The sequence below is a fragment of the Vidua chalybeata genome, chromosome 27, assembly GCF_026979565.1.
Source record: "Vidua chalybeata isolate OUT-0048 chromosome 27, bVidCha1 merged haplotype, whole genome shotgun sequence".
NCBI lineage: Eukaryota > Metazoa > Chordata > Aves > Passeriformes > Viduidae > Vidua > Vidua chalybeata.
Genome location: NC_071556.1, coordinates 508,467 through 530,118, shown reverse-complemented (window position 1 = coordinate 530,118; position 21,652 = coordinate 508,467). Strand labels below are relative to the sequence as shown.

General features: G+C 42.2%; 1 protein-coding gene across 5 annotated transcripts in view; it reads left to right on the top strand.

The window, feature by feature from the left end:
• CERS4 (ceramide synthase 4) overlaps positions 1-21,652 on the top strand; it is a 41,872-nt gene that overhangs the window by 9,912 nt on the left and 10,308 nt on the right. For 4 of the 5 annotated variants that reach the window (XM_053966010.1, XM_053966007.1, XM_053966008.1 and 1 more), the window contains 4 exons: positions 6,991-7,164; positions 15,662-15,779; positions 18,188-18,306; positions 20,244-20,301. In XM_053966010.1, coding sequence (XP_053821985.1) covers positions 6,992-7,164; positions 15,662-15,779; positions 18,188-18,306; positions 20,244-20,301 — 468 coding nt within the window. In that variant the 5' untranslated portion in view covers position 6,991. Of the gene's footprint in view, positions 1-4,401; positions 4,520-6,990; positions 7,165-15,661; positions 15,780-18,187; positions 18,307-20,243; positions 20,302-21,652 lie in introns of those variants that run through there. The other variant, XM_053966006.1, reaches the window with a different exon arrangement.

Genomic DNA, 21,652 nt, shown 5'->3' with positions numbered 1-21,652 from the left:
CCTTGTTTTTAGCTGAATAAACTAATGCTTGTTTTTCACTGGGCACAACCAGGAAGTTGTACTCATTCCCCTCAGTGAGGGATGATTGAATGAGAAGAGCTGTCTGATTTGCATTCTGACGTGGTGAGTGACATCAGCTGAAACCTGTGCTGTGGGTCATACCTGCAGTCCGCTCAGAGCCCGGCACTTGCAGGCAGAGCAGCCCAGCAAGGAAGGAGCTGGCAAGTGGAGCATAAGGTATGGGAGGTTAGTATGTAATTTATGCTGGGTAAGGAAGATGTTCTCTGCAGATCTAGGTAAAAAAGTTTGTCTATTTTGGAACTTTTATTTTCAGTTTCAAATGTTTGATTGGGCATTTTAGGGTTTTTCTGGAACAGAGGTCTCCCAAAAGATGGTGTACATGAAAATTTTTGCCTTTGAACAGAACAGCACATGACTTGGAAAATGAATTTATTCTTGTGTAAACAGCAGACATGAAATAATTTGGTAGGAAATGTCAGCTGGTAGATCTAAGTGAGGGGAACATCTGAAAGCTAGGGTGTTGAGGGTAACTGGACATTGGTGTAGAAACAAGGCTGCACAAATAATTTCAAATTTTCAATTATCTTCCAAAGAAGAGGATATGGAGAATGGAGTCTGGGTGAGGAGGGTCAGCCTGGAAAACATAGTGTTGCTGATTTTGAAGGTAAGGAAGTTGTGGTTTCATTTCTCTTGCTACTGGTGAGAGTTGAAACATCTTATTTCATGCAAAAAGAAATGGAGGTTCTGTCAGAAACTCTAATTTTAGGGAAAGGAGTGTGTAGAGTCACAAGAGAAAGAGATGAGAAGGCTGGGGAACTAGAGAAATAAGGCAGAATTAGTTGCAGGTAAAAAGAGATTGATACCAAAACCTGTGCATGTGATTGGAGATTCTGCATCAGTTATGGTCAGAGATACCAGGCTTGTAAAAATCTGCAAAAAAAGTTCAAAGAAATGGAAGTGTAGAGGGTGATGGGTTCTGTAGGAATGTTACTTTGACACGGTGAGGAAGCATGCTAGGAGAGCTAAGGTCAGTCAGTAGTTCATGGACTGGTACTATATGGAAAGGTTTAAATATTTTTTCATTACCATGGGAGGACCTTCTTAGGCATTTTTCTTAATTGATAAATTTTAGCTGAGTCCCTTGGACACATTGTCCATCAATGATTAAATTTGCATTATAAGAAAAACCTTAAAATGGTGAAGAACCAAGAGAAACATAGTTTAAAAGGGGATCTTAGTCAAGGGAAATGTTGTTTTGAATAAGGTGGTATCTGAAAGCAGGTATGACTCCAGGATGGGTAACAGAGATGAGGAAATGGAAATCAAAATCAAAACTGAAGTGAAATTTGAAAAGCTTAATGTATTCCCTTCAGGCAGGAGACTCTAGATAACTAATCTCTGTCTCAGTATGCTACATGTAATTAAGAATTTTGGAGCAAAAATTTTTTATCCATAAATTTTACCAAATCTTTAGTGATTTTTTTATCTATAAATTTTACCAAGTCTTTATATATATTACAAGAAATGCATAAAAGATTTTACAAAGAAAACAAACAAAAACCCCCAAACAAACAAACAAAAATACAAAAAAAAAAATTATCCTAGAACGATAATACTATAATACCAGCATTGTGATCATTAGTGTGAACGTTTAAAAAAAGAAAAATCCTTGGAGATGGACATTAAGATATTAAATATAATATGAGTGTTCAAAAGATAGCCTGTGCTATGTTAGTCAGAGCTTTATTTGTTATTTATTTCTGCCCAAAAGAGATGCAGTAATTGTCATGTCTAAACTAGTAACTTCTCTTTGGTAGCTCTAAAAAGTAGTTTTAGTTGAAGACATCAAGATTATGGGAAGTACCAAACAAGAAACTGCCTAGAAAAGCTATCAGGAGAGAATTTATTCATTGAGTTCTTGGCTAATTGATTTCTTAGTAAAATGAGTTAGAGGTTCAAATGCGTAACAGGCAATGGAAACTCAAATTTAGGCAATATGGACCAGAGTAGGGCAGGAACATAATGGCTCTTCCAGGTTGAAATAACAGGAACCTTTAGAACTATATGAAGGACTTTGTTTCTTGACCCCAGTTTCTCGGGAAGATAGGACAAGCCTCTCCATTTTGGTCTCCAGCATATCAAGACTGAAGAGACTGTTTTGTTTTCTTTAGCATTAACCCCATGGAAAAATAAAGCAACTTGACTCCAGAAGCAGCATAACTGCATCCTTGTGGTGGTGTGCTTCCACATCAACCAGTGATTTCCCCTGTGGCAGTGCTGTGCTGCAGGGGATAATTGCATCCTGGGAAAACTGGCCCTACCAGGAAGGCTGCTGCAGGAATCCCTGCACTGCTCTGGCAGCCAGGCCATTAACATGATGCTGCACTTAAACTAATAAGACTTGGCTGACCTAAATGGCTTGGCCCAGAGCCACTGCAGGGATGTTTGTACCTTTGGCATGGTTCACCCACAAACCTGTATAATCCACCAGCAGACAATGGACCATGTCTGCTACAAATGAACACTCAAAGGCCTCTGTAGCCAGTTCTTTCCAAGATGTGTAAGCTGTTTGTTTCATCTCCACCCTTATCTGCTATATTCACACATGTAAATTTACATGAATAGTTGTGTACCAATACAGTAATATTTTGCTTGGGAATGGAGTCTGTAAGTGAAGCAAGAGAGAGTAACTCTGAAGATGTAAGGAACAGTTAACATTGCCTGTGTAAATCTGCTTAGCCATTTTACCTGTGAGACAGGCAGTAACCTCTTTAGCTGGGTGCCCTGCTTCTTCTCAAACAGTTCTGCTTCCAAAGCGAAACCAAGCACAAACCTGGCCCTGCAGGGTTAAGTGCAGTGGTGTTCTGTGGCTCGGGGTGGGGAGCCCTGCTGTGCTGCTCTGCTGCAGGCACTGCGGATGCAGCAATTCCTGCTCTCCTTGGAGCAGCTCAGCAAGCCCAACAGCAGAAACCTTTGTAATGCTGAGGATTCAGATGAAACCACTATGTTCACAAAAACCAAAAAAAAAAAAAAAGCAAGACCAGGAAAGACAAGATTCAACAAAGTAAATACAGTGGATGGGGCCACTGGGCTGCAGAGTCCAGTTGCTTCAAGACCTGTGTCACCCCAAAGGAGCTCAGTGAACTCCACTTGGCTAGTCTCCTCTTGGTGCACTATGGGCTCAGGAAGTGCCGAAGCCTTGTCCCCCCTTACCCCATGGTTTAGCTGTGATACTTCTCTGGTTTTGATTTCATCCTTACATGTACCTTTCTACAACCAACCTAAAGCTGTTCTTTCAGCATTTACTATTTTGTTGGCTGTTTGTGAAGTCCTTATGTTGATCTGTCCAGTGTTTCCCACTGTTGTTTGTTATCTCTTTTCTTGCTGAGCTCTGTGTGAGGGGGTGTCTTCTCTGTTAGACCTTTGTTCAGAGCTGAAGGGCTTGGTTCTGCATGTTACAAAGCTACAGTGCAGAATAGATGCTGTGTGAGGTGTAAAGAACTTCTGAGAAAGAATTGGGCCCACTTACACTTTTCTGTGAGTGCTCAAAGGGCCTTTTAGACACACCATTGTCTTCAGCTTTCCAGCGGCCTTGACTTGAGAACTTGACCTGTATAAATTGCAAAAGATATATGTGTTGCTTCATGTAGTACCCTGTTCTGTATTTTTGCAATGTGTGAAGACTGCTGCAAAGATGAAGAAATATTCCATGAGGGTGATCCTGACTATCTGTATTTTGCACATGAGAGTCAATTATTACTGCCTATTTGCTTCCTTAGCACACTGAATCTATATATCCCCCTAAGCAAATTGGACATCTATTTTGTATTCTCCCGCAGAGTCCCCAGTGGAGTTCAGCTGCTGTTCTCTACCAAGTGTGGTTTTGTGTTGTTGCCAGATATATACAATTCTGGAGGGAGAATGTGGGATTGTGTAACTGCAAAGCTGGCTGTGATGTCAGCTTTCCCCAGCATGCCTTCTGTCTGCACAGTGGGAAAACCTACTGAAGAAATGTTTTTTGAAGAGCTGAGCCAAGGAGGAAGTCTAATTTCTCCCTGGAGTTCTCCTAGGTATTCCTAATGCTTTTCCCAACTAGAGCTGAGATTTTTAACTGCTGAGAAAGTTTACCAACATTTTGAGGTTGGTATGTTCAATGCCTGTAAAGTTCTTTGCAATTCAGGTAATTTTACCCTTTACTTGGGTTATCAGGCTGGTATCCTGTACTGTCTGAAGTGCACAAGATGTTTTGGTGTAGTGTCACCATGCTTCATGGTGACAGGATGTTGAATTCATCGTAGGCTAAGCACATATACAGTTTGCTTCTACATAAACATATTCTTCTTTAAAAATGTAGACTTTTATGGAGAAACCTGGGCTCACACAGTCTATAGGAAGTTTGGGGACATCCTGAAAAAATGGTTCACAGAGGCTTGCGGATTCAGCACAGCCATCCTGTCCCATGGGCACAGGGCTGTGTCACCCAAGTGGAGCTGTACTGGTGAGTAGCATGTTTACTGAGTAGTCTGAAAAGATTTTTCACCTTTCTGAAAAGCAGCTGTGTATGTGTGCTTCAGCTAGCTCTGTCACCAGTGAGCTGTCACCAACATCCATGGTCCTGGCTTGAGGTGTTTTTGCTGGAGCACTAAAGGCAAAGGAAGGGAACTGTCCTAAAGGATCCTACAGCCCTGCCAGTGGAACAGTGGTTGGTAGCAAATGTTCCCACCTCCAAACAGCCTTGTTGGGGACAGTTAGGTTATACTCTAGGCCCCTGAGAGCTGTAGAGACTTGAGATTTGGCAGGCAGTTCAAAAACTCTTGCATCCTGTAGTCAGGCTCTTAAAACAGGATTTGAAGAATCTATAAACCCTGGTTGTCTCCATTTTGTGTGCCAGTGTTTTTTTTCTCCTGGCATTGTCTGGAAGAAGAACTAGAAGAAGCAATGGAGAGCAGCCTTGAAGTGGCATCAAAACTGCAGTTTCCAGAGACCCAGAAGCTACACCAGAAAGAAAATACTGTTTATTATTGTCAACCTGAACTCTAGTAAAAGACCTGGATGTTCTTTTCAGTGCTAGTGAAGCCATACTTCCATTTCTTTTGGTTGCAGTTCTTCAGTATGTCAGGTTCTTGATTTTTAGGAGGATTTTTATGCTGTGGGTTTTACTATGAAAAGCTGAAATCAGGCAGTGCATGGTGGAGGAGAAGAATGCATTTCATAAGATGGTTTTTCTTTCTCTTTGGGGAAAAAGGGAAATGTTTTCCTGCTTTCTAGATATGATATATAAATGCTATATATGATATATGCTTTTCTACAAGTGATTAGAAAATTTGCATCCACTTTGCAATATGTCAATTGCCCATATATTTTTAATCATCTTTGACCTCAAACTGAATTGGATGTGCACATGCCAGGAGAAATTAGTCAAATTTGAAGAAATAGCATCCTGGTTTTCCCTGTTGTAGTCAGATCAAAAGACACATTGAGGGGAATAGTAAAGTCCAAATCAAGAAAAGATGTTACATTTCCTTCCAGTGCCTGAAGGGAGCCTGCAAGAGAGATGGAGAGATACTTTTTACAAGGGCTTGGAGGGACAGGACATGGAGGAATGCCTTCAAACTGAGAGACAGTAGATTTAGATTAGATATTAGGAAGAAATTCTTCCCCATGAGGGTGGTGAGGCCCTGGCACAGGGTGCTCAGAGCAGCTGTGGCTGCCCCTGGATCCCTAGAAATGTCCAAGGTGATGCTGGACAGGGCTTGGAGCAGCCCTGGACAGTGGAAGGTGTCCCTGCCCATGGCAGGGCATGGAGTGAGATTGAAGGTCCTGTCTAACCCAGCCCATTCTATGACTCCATGGCTGTGATTCAGAAAATATCCCTCAGACACCAAAATTGTAGAATGAGTTTAACAGAGAAATTGCATCAGAATTACAGATATCTTCAAAATAAAATGACTGATTAATTTTTGATTTGATAAGCAGTTCTTGCAGAAAACAGACCAGGCCTTGGGACTGTGCTTGAAGAGAAGCTTTATAATACTTGGGCCAGATTCTTAAATTGTATGCTTTTCCCCTAGTTTCCTCAGATGGCATCTCCTGTGCACTGTTCTGATTCTCTCAATGGGCATTTCATTCCCATTTCCTTCTTCTGTGCCTGCACAGAGTCTGTTTGACTTCAGAGCTTGTGTTTGGGATGTTGGTTGTTACCAGCTAAGAATGAGCAACGTGTATTGGAGGGCGGTGCAGCTCATATTTCTGTATGAGGTAGAGTTATCTAGAAACAGTACTTGTGTGTTGAATTGTCATATCAACATTCTGCTGTACATTTTGCTGCTAAATTCACTGATCATATATGTAGATTCCACAGTCAAGCATAGTCTTTAACATTACATTAAGAACCCAGCAAAAAATCTACCTAGCACAAAAATTCTTACCTGAAGTACCTTCCTTAATAATTCAAAGCAAAAAGCTGATTTTTTTTTTCTTTTATAAGGTGAAATCTCAGAATAATAAGTATAGTGCATACACACACACACAGAGAGAGAAAGAGAGAGATAGTGGAATTACAATCTGTAAATAGAAACAAATAAATACAAAAGATCAAAAACTGAAAACTAAGGATGTATATATAAAAAGTAGAGCAGACTTACCGCATCCCCACAATACCAAGCTATAGAGAGGAATCTGTGAACCTGAGAAGTTTGGCACTAATACCCTGTTGAATTTTGAGGCACTTTTCTCCATTTTACCCCTGTTTTGGTTGGGTGCCAGGAAGTCAGCATTTACCAAGCACACGATAAGGATGTGTGAACAGGTTATCAGTTCCTTGGGCAGTGCTGCATCCCACAGCTGCTCTGCTTCCAGAGCCAGGTGCCACCTCAGCAAGGGTGTAATCCTTCCTTGGCTGCACCAGCTTGTGCTGACAGGTTTTCTTGTGTTCAGGGCTCACTTTATTCTGGTCTCTCCTCCTTCCAGGATGGCTCGCTCTCTGTATGAGTGGCTGTGGCAGCACGAGTTCTGGCTGCCCCCAGGAATCACCTGGGAGGACATGCAAGAATCTGAAGACACTCATTACCCTCAACCTCGTGATCTCCTGCTCAGTATCCCTTTTGCTTTAATCTTGGTAGTCATTCGATGTGCCTTTGAAAGGTAAGTTATTTAATACTGTTTGTGGTTTCTTAGGTACAATGGGAGCAGTTTGGGTCCAAAAGCTGGCTTTATTTTCTGTGCCAATGCATGACTGAAGAGGTCCACAGAGACTCCATGTCACAAAGTCTGCTGACATAGATACATTTTTCAGCTCCTTCTTTTCAGCCCTGTGTACTGGCTACAGATGTGTGTTGAATGTAGAGCACAAACCTTATCCTTAGGGTCTATTGGCAAGCATTGTGACTTTGTACACATAAAACAGATCAGTGTAGGTGAGGTTTATGTGTGTGTTTTGCTGGTTTGTGTATGTTGCATGTTCTTTGCTGTTTCTAGATTGAGTGTGGCAGAAGTCATGTTAAGACTCAATCATACAGCTAAATCTCCTTTATCTTGAGTCCTGGGGATCTGGAGTATTGCATCTGATAGATAAACCTGAACAAGATGTATCAGATTGGGCTGAGCCCTGTGCCTCAGCATCAGCACTGCCTAGCACAGGGGGGTGTGTGGTACTGACCCCCAGGCGGGCTGGCAGTGCCACTGCTCTCCTCTGCTGGGGACAGACATTTGTAGCTGCTTCCTCTGACTTGAAGTTGCTACAGACCCCTCAGTGCTGGGCTGCCAGGATTTCTGCTCCTCTCATTCTGCTACCAGATTTGCTTTTGGGGCTGCTTTTTGCAAACTCTGTGATATCTTACTCCAGTGCTGGCACAAGAAGTTACTCTGACTCAAGGATCTTTCTGGCCAGAACCATTTGAATGTTCCACACATTACACTTCAGGACAGAAAATTTGGGCATTATGGCAAAAGTATAGTAAGAAATCAAGAAATCCTGCAGGTGTCACTAACTCTGAGTTTAATCATTAAAGTCCTGAACTGGTGCCACTGCTTTATGCAGTTTGGTCAGTAGTTAATGTGGTTGGTGACGCATAATTTGCTGGTGGAAAACTGAGATTTACTACAGCATTAACAGTTGTTAAGACTGCAGAGCAAGTCCCCTTCGTGATTTTGAATACACTTTAAAGTGTTTTTCAGTATATTCAAAACCCAGTATTCTTAGTAGCTCTCTGAAGAGGTAATCATTTGAAATCTTCGGTGGTTTAAAGCTTAGAAATAGGGGGGAAATGACATTTTAAAAAACATTTTATCTTTTTTTTTTTGAAAAGTGGCTGCGCAACAAAATGGAAATGGACTTTTCTGTAGACTAGAAAGATGTTTCTTCTGCAGATTCTCTGTGACACAAGGGTAGCTTGGAAAAACATATAGAAGTTGAAATTATTCAGAGCTCTCCTATAAGAATGTTTTTATCTAAAAATACTGGCTGTAAGTTGGGGTATTTTATTAAAACCAAATGTGTGAATAATTATTGAAATAATAATTTTAGGATGATACAAAATTGGAATTAAAATCTCCTCTTTGTAAACAATATGCTCAGTGTGCATTCCATAATTTCCATGTTTTTTTCCTGCACTTTCCTGGGGACATGGCCATCTTGGTTAGCTCTATTCATGTGGAAACTAAGGTGCTCTAGGCAGCCATTAAAACACAAGTGACTCACATTTCTTCCCTGCTGGTGCACGAGGCCTGGCTGGATTCCCCTCAGGTGGGCCCTGCTGGTCAGTGACACAGATGTGCTTCTGGTGTGGCATTGGAAATTGGGCCCTTCTGCCACTGACTGGCACTTGGCCAATTTATGGCTCCCCCATGCAAGACATGGCCAGGAAGGAGGAGCCAAACTCTTCCCTGTGGTGGCTCATGACAGGACACGAAGCAGTAGGCACAAACAGAAATGCATGATGCTTCATCTGCACTTACAAAAACTGTCTTCTTACTGTGATGGTGGTCAAACATTGGAAGAGTTTCCCCAGAGAAGGAAGGAGTCTGCATGGGCAGAGATACACGAAACCCAGCTGGACACAGCCCAGGCAGCCAGCTGGAGCAGCAGGGTTGGGCTGGGTGATCTCCAGAAGCCCCTTTCAGCATCTCTGATTCCGTGCTTCTGTGACTCTGTCCCTTTATTTGCCTACCTCCTGCCACACCACTCCCAGTCAATCTAAATATCTTTTTCATCTGCTTTTAGATGCTGATGGCCAAGTAAAAAGATTTTTTCTTTCCCATGCAAGCGCTGCTTCAGCTGGGAGCGTTTCCACAGGCCTGGTCCTACTCATTAATTTTAAAGCTGTTTTGATTCACAAACTTCATTAAATAAAAGCTGCACGTCACACCCTTAAAAAAGATAACATCACAAGCCCATTTTACAGGTCCAGGAAGCCTATAATCATAGCACTATTTTACCTATGCAAATTACAAGCCGGTGTTCTGAGCTGTATTCTTGTTTGTCCTAACTCTGCAGTAATTTATTTCAGCATGACTTTTTCTCATTCTGAATCATTACTGTTTCACATCCAGTTCATCCTGGAGAAGAAAGCTTCCTCTGGGAAGGTGAGGTGTGAATCCAGCCCTCAGTTTCTCCATTGCCTTATCTGTATCTTTAAACAGTGGCACTGGCCCAGTTTAAAATAATTTACACCAAGTTTGTGAATTGCAAAAGGAAATGCGTGTTTATTTCTCATTTTCTGTGTAGATAACCCTGACTGTATATCTTTGGACACCTGGTCTGCAGATTGAAATGAGTGGCTGTAACTAGTAGACAGATTTGGGTTTGGTGGCTGTAGCTTGCCCTCTGGCAATTTATTCGGCCCTCAGCCACCACCAGCTATTACTTGCAACTCTGCATTGGGTGCCAAGTTTTTCTCTCTCTAGATAGTTCCTGGTGGTGCCTGCTTTGGGATTTCAGAGATGTCATAATGTGTTCATATGATCAGAACTCCAGGTAAATAATAAGAGGCAGGGGAAGTCTGGAGGATTTTCTGCAATGTCTGCATCAGCTGCTGTGCTGGGACCAATTGTTTCATCCTTTTTTTAGGCATTAAACTTGTGAAAGGAAGGATTTTTCCTCTCCTTTGCACCAGCTGGCTGAACTGGGGAAAACTGAGACAGCAACATTCTTCTAAGAGCCAGCGATGTTGGGGATGAGGTGCTGGCTGTGGGAAGAGGACCTGCGGTGTCTGGGTGTGGCCTGGGAGAGCTGAGGAGGTTGTGGGTGCAGCCCTGGGGGAGAAGAAACAGCTCACAGGTTGTGAAGCAACTCCCCTGTGAGCTGGCTTGTGCTGAGGAAGGTGGGGAAAAGTGGATTCAGTGCTGGAGAGTAAAGAGCCCATTTCTGCTGCAGTGCTGGGCTATGCCACAGTAGTGAGGCAGGAACTGGGGGAAGCAATTAATGATGTCCTAAGAAAAGAGAGGACCTAGAACTTGGGAACCTCCCCTGTTCCTTTAATGTTTCCAGATTGCACTTGTGAGTAGGAGATATGTCCTGCAACCATAACTTGGAGCTTGATTTTACTTAGCAGGACTTTTCCCTGGACATAGTCCTGTAAGGATGTTGGCTTCTCTTCTAGTTATGTAATGTTTAAGACCATTTCTGTAAAAATCAAGTTCTTGGAAAGCTGTTATTCTGAAGGAATATTGCAAAGTGTTTCTTGCCTGTATGGTTAGTAAAATGTGGCAACTAAAGTCCTTTGAGAAACAGTAAAGCCATTGAAAATCATTCTTTATATATAATTTTTGATTTGTCTGATTTTGGACTTGTCCAGGGATTTTTGGGTGTTGATCAATTGAAAGGAATTGTCAGTGAATTTGAATCCACACAGCTCCCAGATTTCACTAGAAGAGGATTTTAGTCAGAAATACTGGGTCTCTTTGTGGGAGAGTGGTGCCAGGATGTTGAAGCGATACGCGGAATAAATAAATAGACTCCATAACCTGGGGTAGTTATGAAGTGGGTATGTATGTCAGCACCCAGCACAAGTGAGATAGCTCTCCAAAACTTGTGCCCCGAGCCTCAGTCTGACCCACACCTTTATTCCCAAAGCTGTTCCATATGCAATACATTGTACAACTTTACCATGCATATTCAATCCCTGGCCCCGCCTGTCCTCGCGTCTCATGCTAAGTAAGTCCACGCCCTTCTGGGCATGCGTGGTTTGCTGTGGTGGTCGCACAGGGGTCTCTTGGTGGGCCTGAGGCTGAAGGTTGTGGTCTTCCTCATGATTGAACTTTTGAACTTTTCCTCTCTGCGCTTGCGCTTTTGGTCCTTTGGTGCTTATCCGAGTACCTCTATCAGTCTTGATAAGCTTGGAGACAGAGGAGCTTCTTTATCTGGGTTCTTTGCCTCTTCTGGTATTGTTCTTTATGCAAGAAGCTTCAGAAATTTGCATTTTCCTATGCCCTTTGTACCAGGCAGAGGTTTCTTAAGTAAAAGGTTAAAATTCAATACATAACTCTACAAGCTAAATTATAAATGCTTAATTCATTTTGTTAACTTAACTCCAAAAATCTCTGTTTCAATGTGACTCATATGTTGTACATTTAAAGAAATGGACACTCTTGATCAGCCAGGAACGGATACTTGAACTCAAAACCAGAAGAATGAAAGGACACCAATTCTGAGTATTTTATTTAGAAATGTATATTTCTAAAGTTTATTTTGCATAGAGACTTTTGTTGTTGATAAATAATCAGGAAGGATCTGGAAACAGTTTCCTGTTAAGGTCTTACAGGCAGGGCTTGGTGCAAAGATGAGGGACACGTTGCAGCATTTAACTGAAAACAGACCTGACTCAGTTTGGACAGCAGCACTGCAGTGAATCCAGGCCTTGAATCAAATGGCACAGTCAGTTTAACTGGTGTGAAACATCTCCTGCAAGCAGGGGAAGGCAGAAACTATGCCAGGAGCAGTGATAGCCCTCTGCCAAAGAAAAGCAGGAGGCCAAAAGAGACTGTGCAGTTCAAAGAACAGAAGTTCAGATTGCTGCTGTCACTGGTTCTGCATTGCTTAGTACTTGAAGGTATTTGCAAGTGTCACCCTTTTAAATATTTTTTCTAAGAAATCCACCCCCAAAGTTATTTTTTTTCACCTCAGACTAGCTCTGAAAGCCTCTCCAGAAGGAGTGTAGCCCACTTTTGAAAGGTGTGAGCAGTTTAACCCCATTTATGATAAATCCACTTAGTTTCAACTTCAGGAGGTTTTGCACAAGACAGCTTGTTCTGTGATTACTCAATAAAGTGCCTTGGTGAGACCTCTGCCATGTAAAACATGGAGTGAGAGGTGCTCTCTGATGGAGGAGTAAGCTGGTGATGAGAATCATCTCCCTGACTGTGTCTGACTCTGAAAGGGGCACAGTTTAGTCCTCAGATTTACTCTTTTGTCGTGCAGAGAGCTGATAAAGTGCCATGATGAGGCTGTCCCTGCCACTGAGATGACATATCTGTGATGTTGAAATCAGTACAAGCATCATCCTTTTAGGGCTGTGCTTGGAACAGGACTTAACTGAGAACTGAGTCAGAGCATACAGCCAACATGTGCAAATGTCCCTTAGGAAGAATTTCAGGCCTTAGTTTCCCAATGATGTTCATAAAAGTAGGATTGGTTCCATAAATCATGGGTAAACTGAAAACCAACAACAAAGTAATTGTAACTGGTTACACCCTGTCTTCATCCACTGCAGCTGGCTTGTTTCTGTTACAGTGAGATTTTATGCCATGACCATAAGAAATCAGCAGGAAATATAGACAAGTCAGGGATTAAACAAAATTAAGAATTTTTTCAGGACACTTTTCCGTAAAATAAATTTGTTGGCAAGCTGCATTGACACCTGACATTGTCTTTGTTTAATGTATCTGGAAAATGTCATACATTTTAGTTCCCAATATGGCCTGATAAGAAGTGGCAATAAGATTGTTTTCAACAATAGAATTGATTGCATCTTCCTCTTCTACTCATGCCTGTTCTTTGAAAGACAAAGATCAGGCCCATTGTTTAATATAAGAACCAAGATCTAATGCAGAGCTTAAAGTAGATGTTTTCCCAACTTCAGTAGAGTTATGGATACTACTGCAATACTGTGTTACTGTTCTTAGCACAGGACCCGCTGGCCCAGTATCCCTCTTCTTAAAGCATTCACTCCATATAGAAAAAAGTCATTAGATGCACTTAAAACATTTCTTGAGAGCAGTCAGAGCCAAACCCCAGAATTCACAGTGATGGCTATATTCCTTTGCCACCCAGCAGCAGTGCCAGAGTGCTGCTAAATTTCACTGAAACTATCAATGCTTACCCGTGTTTTTGTGATCACTATGTGTCTTGTTGCCAGTGTTATAAATGAAAAATGATCCAGCCAAATTAAAAAAAAAATAAAAAGAATTTATTTTAGCAATAGAGATCTAACTTAGCCAGCCACAAGGAAAAAGACAGTGCCGAGCCCGGGATCGGCGCTGGGTGCAAGACACAGAGATCAGCCTCAGCAGAGGTTTCACTCTATGCTCCCACACCACCATCCTGGTACAAGCGATTTTTATAGGGAAAATTTTGCCTGAAGCCAGGATTTCGGCATTCAGTCCTTTGTTTCATTCAGAGTCCCATAAGTTGATGAGATTTCCTTCTCGGTGACAAGGCAGAACAATTCAAAGTCCGGTGTCGTTGAAACTCTTGATGAAATTTACGGGAGCACGGTATTCACATGTATCGGCCCGGGGGATGTTCCTGATGCCCATCTCGGGTCGTTCACGCGACGATCAGCGCCTGGGTGTCTCCTTATCGCCTCAGATAAGGCCCATGTCCTGGCGAGCCACATCCTTTTGCTTGTAAATCGGGTTGCAACACACACCTGGTTTTGCCTGAGAAGGGGGGCTTCCTAATGACAAAGGGTACATTCTAACAACTATTTAATATTATATACATATCATGACAAAAATGGCGCGAATTATACCTGTTACATATAACACCAGCAAGCACACTTAGCCCTGGCCCTTCTTTTATGGTAGAAATATGTAATTTTTGTTGGTCTTGGTACATCTTTGAATGTTCCTCTAGCCAGTGATGCCAAAGGAATTTCCCAGAGATAATGACAAAGAACAGTTGATACATAGGCAGGTGGGTTGGCTGTTCAAAAGAAAAGTGAGAGCTGTTATATGAGTGAGCAAAATGTGTACCCATTCTGTGGTTTAACAGAAGTTACAGCATTCCTTAGGTAGGGGGTCTTTTAATAAATTTTTTTTAATACTTGTTAATTAAATTAAGATATGAGTTATTGAAAAGAAAACTTCTAAAAGACCCATCTGGAGGATTCTGGACCTGAAATAGTCCCTAAAGAAATGCATATGGAGTATAAGCTCTATGACTAGCCAAAACCACAGGTAACCACACCAGATAATCACAGCCATAAATATATCCCATACCCTCTTGAAGTAGAACACCTTTAAACACCTACACAGTGAAATAGCTTTTGCAGCTTTTTTAAGCAAAGCGAAAGAAAAAAAAAATCTTCTTCTGTGTCCAAATCATTAGGGAGAACAGATCAGAGGACTTACCTGGACATCAGGAGTGACCAGGCAGAGCAGGTGTGGGGCTCAGCACTTGCTGCCTCTGCTTGGTGCTGTCAGCTCAAAGCAGCTTCAGCACCAGTTTGCAGTAACACAGAGACACTTCCCCAGTGGCACTATGTAAAAGGGAGTAATTAATAAGAAGAGCTAGTTCTCGAGAAATTAAAGGAAAATTCAGATGATTTGGATATTTTAAAAAAATTTTTTGACAGGTTTCCTCTTTGTGCTGTATTTATGCAAGATCTCACTTCACACCTTCGAAGAGGATGTTTCCTACTGCTGAGGTAGAGAAGAGAGCTGGTAGTAGAGGAGTTGACTTGTTGAGCACAGGAATTCTCTGAGCAGTTTTCCTTGGATAACATTTTTCTATTTATGTAGGGTTTTTTTTTGTTTGGTTTTTTTGTTTGTTTGTTTGTTTTGGTTTGTTTTGTTTTTGCTTTGTTTCATTGTGAAAGACTGAAGATGCACAGCTAGTGCAAACATCCATTCCTTGTGACAAGGTTTCTAGTTGCCACGTCCTTATTTCCTTATTTTGCAACTGTGTTTGATTTATATTAGGAAACATGGAGGTAAGTTACTCAGGAAAGACCAAATGGCTTCCTGATTCAGCAGGACATTTCTTCTGCATTAATAATACACCTCTGGCAGAGCCTCCCTCTTGATCCTGAGCCAAGGCCTTAGTTCAGGTGGATGCCATGTATGTTCCATGTTCTAGATGGAGCAGGGAACAATATTTAGGCCTTATCACCAATGTGGTGCTCCCCATCAGCTGCAAGGACGCCAGAGACACGTGACTAGTGATTCAGAAGCTGACAAAGGAGGATATCACATTTGCCAACCTCATGTAATTTTGAATATCACAGCACAGAGCTCAGAGCAGTAGGGTGCATGTCCAGCAGTTTCCATTGTACGTTTGTGATTTTACCTGCTCAACATGATACTCATGTTTAGATTCACATGAGGGAAGCAGCTGTTATGTACTGCATCATGTTTTAACAGTGCTGCAAAATCAGAAATCACTGTTCTATTTTTGGTTGACCCTTTATGTTCTCTTTTGCAGAGCCATAGCCCTGCCCCTCAGTACCAAACTGGGTGTGAGAGACAAACAGAGACCAAAAGCTCAGCCCAACCCCATGCTGGAAACATTCTATAGTACATGCTGCAAGAACCCTAAAGAGGTGAGTCCCTTCCTTCTTTGCTTTCCTGTAGATTTTGTGTCTTTAGCCAAAGAAAATCCCATTTGGAATCCTGAAGTTTAGCAATGCCATTAATATCTGGAAGCTCAAGAAAGGAAACACTGGTTACCTGAGAGCAGCGTGTCAGGAGGGTTCTCCTGCAATGCCATCAGCTCTGAGTTCTGCTTCTGAACACCTGGGAGGAAACTGCTCCCGAAAGGAACAGTGACAGCTCCTGACCCTGCTTACCCTGTACACAGCACAAGCTGCAGCACAGGGGGCTCTGCCTGAACATCAGTGACACCTTCTTACTGTGAGGGTGCCTAGGGAGGTTGGGAATTTATATCCTTAGGAAGACTCAAAGCTCTCTGGACATGGTTCTTGACACCTGTCTCTAGGAGGCTCTATTTGAGCAGAGCCCATTGGATGAGGTGATCTCCATAGTCCCTTCCAACTCCAGTCATTCTGTGATGGCTTCTTTTCATATACTGGCAAATCCTCTAAAAAATCAGCTGCCTTGAGCTCCCACATTGCTAGTCCTGCAGCTCAGCCAATGTGTCTTGCTTGGTCTCATAGGCCTAGACTGGGTCATTCTGTTGCCATGCAATCCATGAGTTTGAGATTGGCCTTGCAAGAAGCCAGAGTCTTGGCCATCATCACAGAGACTGTGAGGGGCTTCAGAAACCTGCAAACACAACTGGTGGGTAGGTTTCCCCTGAGGGATAAGAAAAGTGTTCTTCAAGAAATTGGCAAGATGACCCAGAGTTATAATGGCTGCTGCTGATGGGAAAAACCACTAGCAGGATTATGAATTGTCACGCAATATTAGAATTTAACCTGGTCAGTGAAGTCCCTGAGTGTGAACTCTGTGGTAGGAAAAGCAATCTGATTTTATTTCAGCTTGTTTTTGTAGACTTTCTCTTGGCCTCAAAGCAATAGCTGTAAACTCTTACAGAGGATGGGTGAGTAGGGTGCTCACCATGTGTTCCAGTTCCAAGGAACAATCCTACTCCAAACACATTGCTTCACCAAGGCTGTTGCAGCATAGTTTTGCTGCAGTGGGGCATGAGGAGCTACCTGATTCACTACCAGGTTAGAAATAAAGGAGAAGCTAAAATGAAAATGCAAGCATTGTTCTGGGTACTGCAGCCAGCCCATCTCTGCAGCAGTGGGAAGGAGTGTGCTGAGGGACACTTGTCAGTGTGGTTGACCTTCCTCTTGCCTTTCTGTCCCCAAAATCCAAACATTTCTCAGTATAACCGCTTCTACAGCAGAGATCTAACTCAAGACCTGGCTTTGCTAGCAGGTTTTTCCCACACCTGCACCCCTGTTGCACTGAAGTGGTACTTTTCTCCCAGCAGATCTGGAGTACTGGAACAGATCCTTACCATGAGACAGCAGTATAAAATAAAACAGGAACTGCTGCCTGGCTTTCTCCATTCACTGGGTACACCTCAGCCAGTCTACTGGCTCCATCCCCTCCCATGAGCTCTCAAACCACTGTTAGAGGCAGTTTTTACTTGTCCAGTACAATATGAGATTTTACAGTTCTTGGCAGCCATTTCCTGGGAGGAATTCCAAATGATGAAGCAACTGGAGAATGTAAATTAGCATCTCCATTTGTCTCCACCTCCAGAACAGGGCTCAAAAAACAGCGTATCTGAAATCAGCATATCTGAAAATTGGTAATCAATTTATTTTTGTACAGCACGCTCAAAGTATGTCAGCCACTCTCACATGATTATACCAATTCAGGTAAATGCATTCCATGAGAAACTATTGCTTTACTTAAAAAACAAGGTTACTCATGATGACACTTCCAAGTAGGAATATAAAACATGACAGACTCTTAACAGCCTAAGGACAAGAAGGAAGGTAATTGCAGGATTTCTGTGAGTTATATATTGAAGAATTACCCCTAACAGGTTTACCACAAGAGGAGAATATCCAGTAGGAAAATGTTGCCTCTGCTCATGACATCCACTGTGATACTGCGTCAGAATTGCTGAGAGGTGTGACAAGATTCATAAAATATTATTTAAGCTGCAATGATCTTTATTGGAGTGACAGATTGGAAGGATTTGGTCCTTGAGGACAGGGTAAGGCAGTGATTAGGCAGCAAACTCATGCGAGGAGACAAGACCAGTTTGAAACTGGGGAAGTTAACATAAAAAAAAATGAGAAGTTTCAACATTAGTATTTATAACCAATTGATTAGAGGTGAATGGAAAAATTTTCTGCTATCCAAGATCTTTACACTAGGAGTGGACAGCTTTCAGAAAGATGCCTTAGCCTGAACAGACTTAGGCTGGCCCGGGGCTCCAGCTGGGCTCTGTGGTGGGTCAGATGAGATACTGCCCTGTCTGACCTTTGAATCTGGATCTTAGCTTGCTGCCTCACCTGTTTTCCAGGGTGATCTGCTCAGTTTAGCCAAGCAATGTGACCTGCCAGTGAGGAAGGTGGAGAAGTGGTTCCGGCACCGGAGGAACATGGACCGGCCCAGCCTGTCCAAGAAGTTCAGCGAGGCCTGGTGAGCAGGAGCACAAGCCATGAACTCAGGTTTTCACCGGACCTGAGCTCCATCCCTACACAGAGATCTCAGCTCCCTGTTTGCCCTCCATCCCTATGCAGAGAGTATCTTGGTTCTTCCCTGACCCACTTGGCTCTGCTATAACTCTCTGCTGTTTCTCTGTTACAGAAACATTTATTTCTTTTCCCCCTTATTTTCAATCCCAAGTCTCCTTTTACTGCTGTACCTTTATTCCTTACTGGGCCCTTGTTTCTGACTTTTCCTGACTTTGTCACACTGGCATCCTGCTTTGACACACATTTGAACCTGAAAAACTCTCTACTCTCTACATCTTAGTGCTTTGCTGCTGCTTCAGTACCTACTAAAAAGGCATCCTTTCTGTTGCCTTTCCCATAGTTTCCCTTTCTGCATAGATTCCTTCTGCTGCACCTTTTCTGCAACTATTTTGCACACTGTTGCTTTCAAAAGCTACAGGCAGCAGGTTGGATTGGATTCTGCTGCCATTTGTCTTCAGCATCCTGAAAGTCATAAACCGGCACCCTTCCATGAGGGTGAGCATGGAAGTTTGTGAGCAAAGAGCAAAAAGTGCCTAGGAAACAGCTGTGTGGAAATCCTCCTTGTTATGTGGAGGCACAAAAATCTCAGGACAGACAGATCTGAATGTCAGTCCTGGCTCAGCTTTCCACAGAAAAGGAGAATTCTCCACAGGTTTGTTGGAACGCCTTATTTACAAGGGGCTGCTCTGCTATTTGTGTAAGGAATTGGGTTCCCCCAGGAAAGTCACATAAGCAAAAGAAATCATTAAATACCTGGAGTACTATTCATCTATCTAAAAGTGTGTATCTGTATCCATAAGATAGGCATCAACTTTGGGCTCATCAGCACGTGCTCCATTTAACACTCCACCTGTAATTCAAAACCCTTGCCTAAAAACCCTAATTCAAAAAGAAGAAAAGGATGTGTATTCTTTATTTATAATATTCCATATAGTTAAAAATATTTACAAAAACAGTGAATAAGGAGTTGTAAAGCAACAATTTTTATTCTGCCTCCATCTGGATGAAATATCAGCTCTCCCTGCACTCTGATAACTTGTAGTAAATAGTAATAGTAAGTAGGAAACAGTAAATCCTTTTCTGCCTCAGCCCCCTGAGGATAGTGTCCTTCCCCCTCTGTGGCCATGTGCAGTCTGTAGACAGAACATCTCTCTGATGGGATGTAGCAGCTTTACAGAGTTTATTTTTGTCTTGGAAGTCCTGGGGCTTTCATTGACAGGTTGAGTGTCTCAAAATGCAGTTATGTCTGAATTGTTATGGAGATTTTAGGAAATTAAAGGACTAGTTTAGACAGTTTTACTCCTTTTAATATTTCCTGTGGTTTGTTTATTAATAACTTGTTTATTCTGTTGGGCTGAAATTCCCCCCATTCCTTACTATGTGCGTGAATATTCAGGTGACCTGCCTCTGCCCACTGAACTGGGCAAAAAGTTTGTATGTACCTCTGTGTGGGTTTAATGTTGGAAAATAATTTCTGACTCCTCACTGCATCAAACATGACAGTAATTAGTTACTGTACATGATAACAAATATAGCAGGCTGGATCTCCCAAGGACTAGGAGAGAGATTGGCACTGTTTCACTTTTATAAATGCATCTGCTACTGCTGGGAAGCTTTGGGATTATTCTACTCAGGATTTTAGTCAGCAAGATTCTTGTGTCCTCTGCCATCTCTACAGCAAAGGAATTGCTCTTTGTGAAGCCTGTGAAATATGCTGATAAAATGCAAAGAGCTGATCCTGTTTTGGTCAAACCTTGAACATAGTAACATGTGTCTTTGCCGTAAAAGTGTTATTCTTTTAATTAGTGTGAGGATACACAGACTTGCAGCTCAGGCGTTAATGAATGGAATTCTCATGTCCTTTGTTTTGTTTGTTTGTAGCTGGAGATTTACATTTTACATCACTTCTTTCTTCACTGGACTCGCTGTCCTGTACGATGTGAGTACACACAGTCACCTGCTGTTCTACCCAGACAATGCCTGCAAGAATGGCAGAGTTGGTTGTCAAACATGCCTTTTCAGATCTTCTTCTAGAAGTTTTCCATGCAGGTTGGTGTGTATCCCCTGCATAGCACACTTAGGAGACCACAGACATACTGGACCATGCTTATTTTAAGGACTCCAGAACCAAGATGTTTCCTATTCCTCTGGCAAAGCAGAAGGCAGCTGGGATTGTATAAAAGTAAATTTCTGCAGGGTAGGAGATAGAACACTTACCTAAGCTGGAAGCTGCACTGCCTGTTTGTGTATTGTATCCAATATTTCTTTAAGGTAAATAAATTTGGCTTCCTTTGGAGCATGGATTGCAATTTAATAATTTTATCTGATAATTTTCTTTTCCTTACCCAGGGTGTGACTGGTTCAGGCTCATGCCTCAGCCTTTTCTCCAATTTGATAGTGAGTTCTCTTGATACAATTTGTACTGCCTCACCAGGCAGAAGTGGTAACAGGAGCCATGGGTATGCTCTTGTCCCTGAGCTGTGGTCACTGAGCTGGGACTAGGGCACTGGCCATCTGCTGCGTCTGTTTTCAAGGTTCCCCTGACTCTTTTGCTGTGTCTGGTTCCCTAGGTGAGCTTTGCAAAAGTCTTCTGGTAGGGTCTGATGAGTTAAGTGATGTAAAATGTGCACATCCCAAGGCAGCAGGCACAAACTCTCCTTGTAACCTCTCACTGTAACATGTGAAGGACTTCTAACTTACACAGACTTTCAAGTCAGATTTTAAGGTACTCAGAGTATGAGGATTAGATGATGAGGTAGCTGAGGAGTGAAGCTGTCTGAACCTGAGCTGCAGTGTTCTGTGGATCTGTACATCAAAACAGAAGACTGTTCTTTGAGACCAGCTATTGAAATTTGGTCTGGATGACCTGCTTAGCATTGTACAAGAGCCCTGTGGCAACAAAATCATATTCATCAGCATGCTGTCTGTCCATTATATGGATGAAATACCATTTTCACTTTTTGTGACCCATGTCTTTATTCAACACACATCTTACAATTTTCACAAAAAAAGGGGAGACAGCCATCCTACATCCTACATCCATCTAGAGAGCGCCTCTAGATCCTGTAGCAAATATGCTATTCTGTTACCTAAACTGTACTAAAATGACTACTTTAAAAAGAAGGACAAAGAACCAACATGACAGGCATATATACCTGTGAGATTTCCTGACTTTCACATGTTTACTTTGTAACCTGAGTAGCTTTTAAACATGGATTTGTTTTTGTGAAACCACCTTCTTTCTTTAGGAAAAAAGCAAATGTTTAAATTCTGCATTAGTAGTTTTGGAC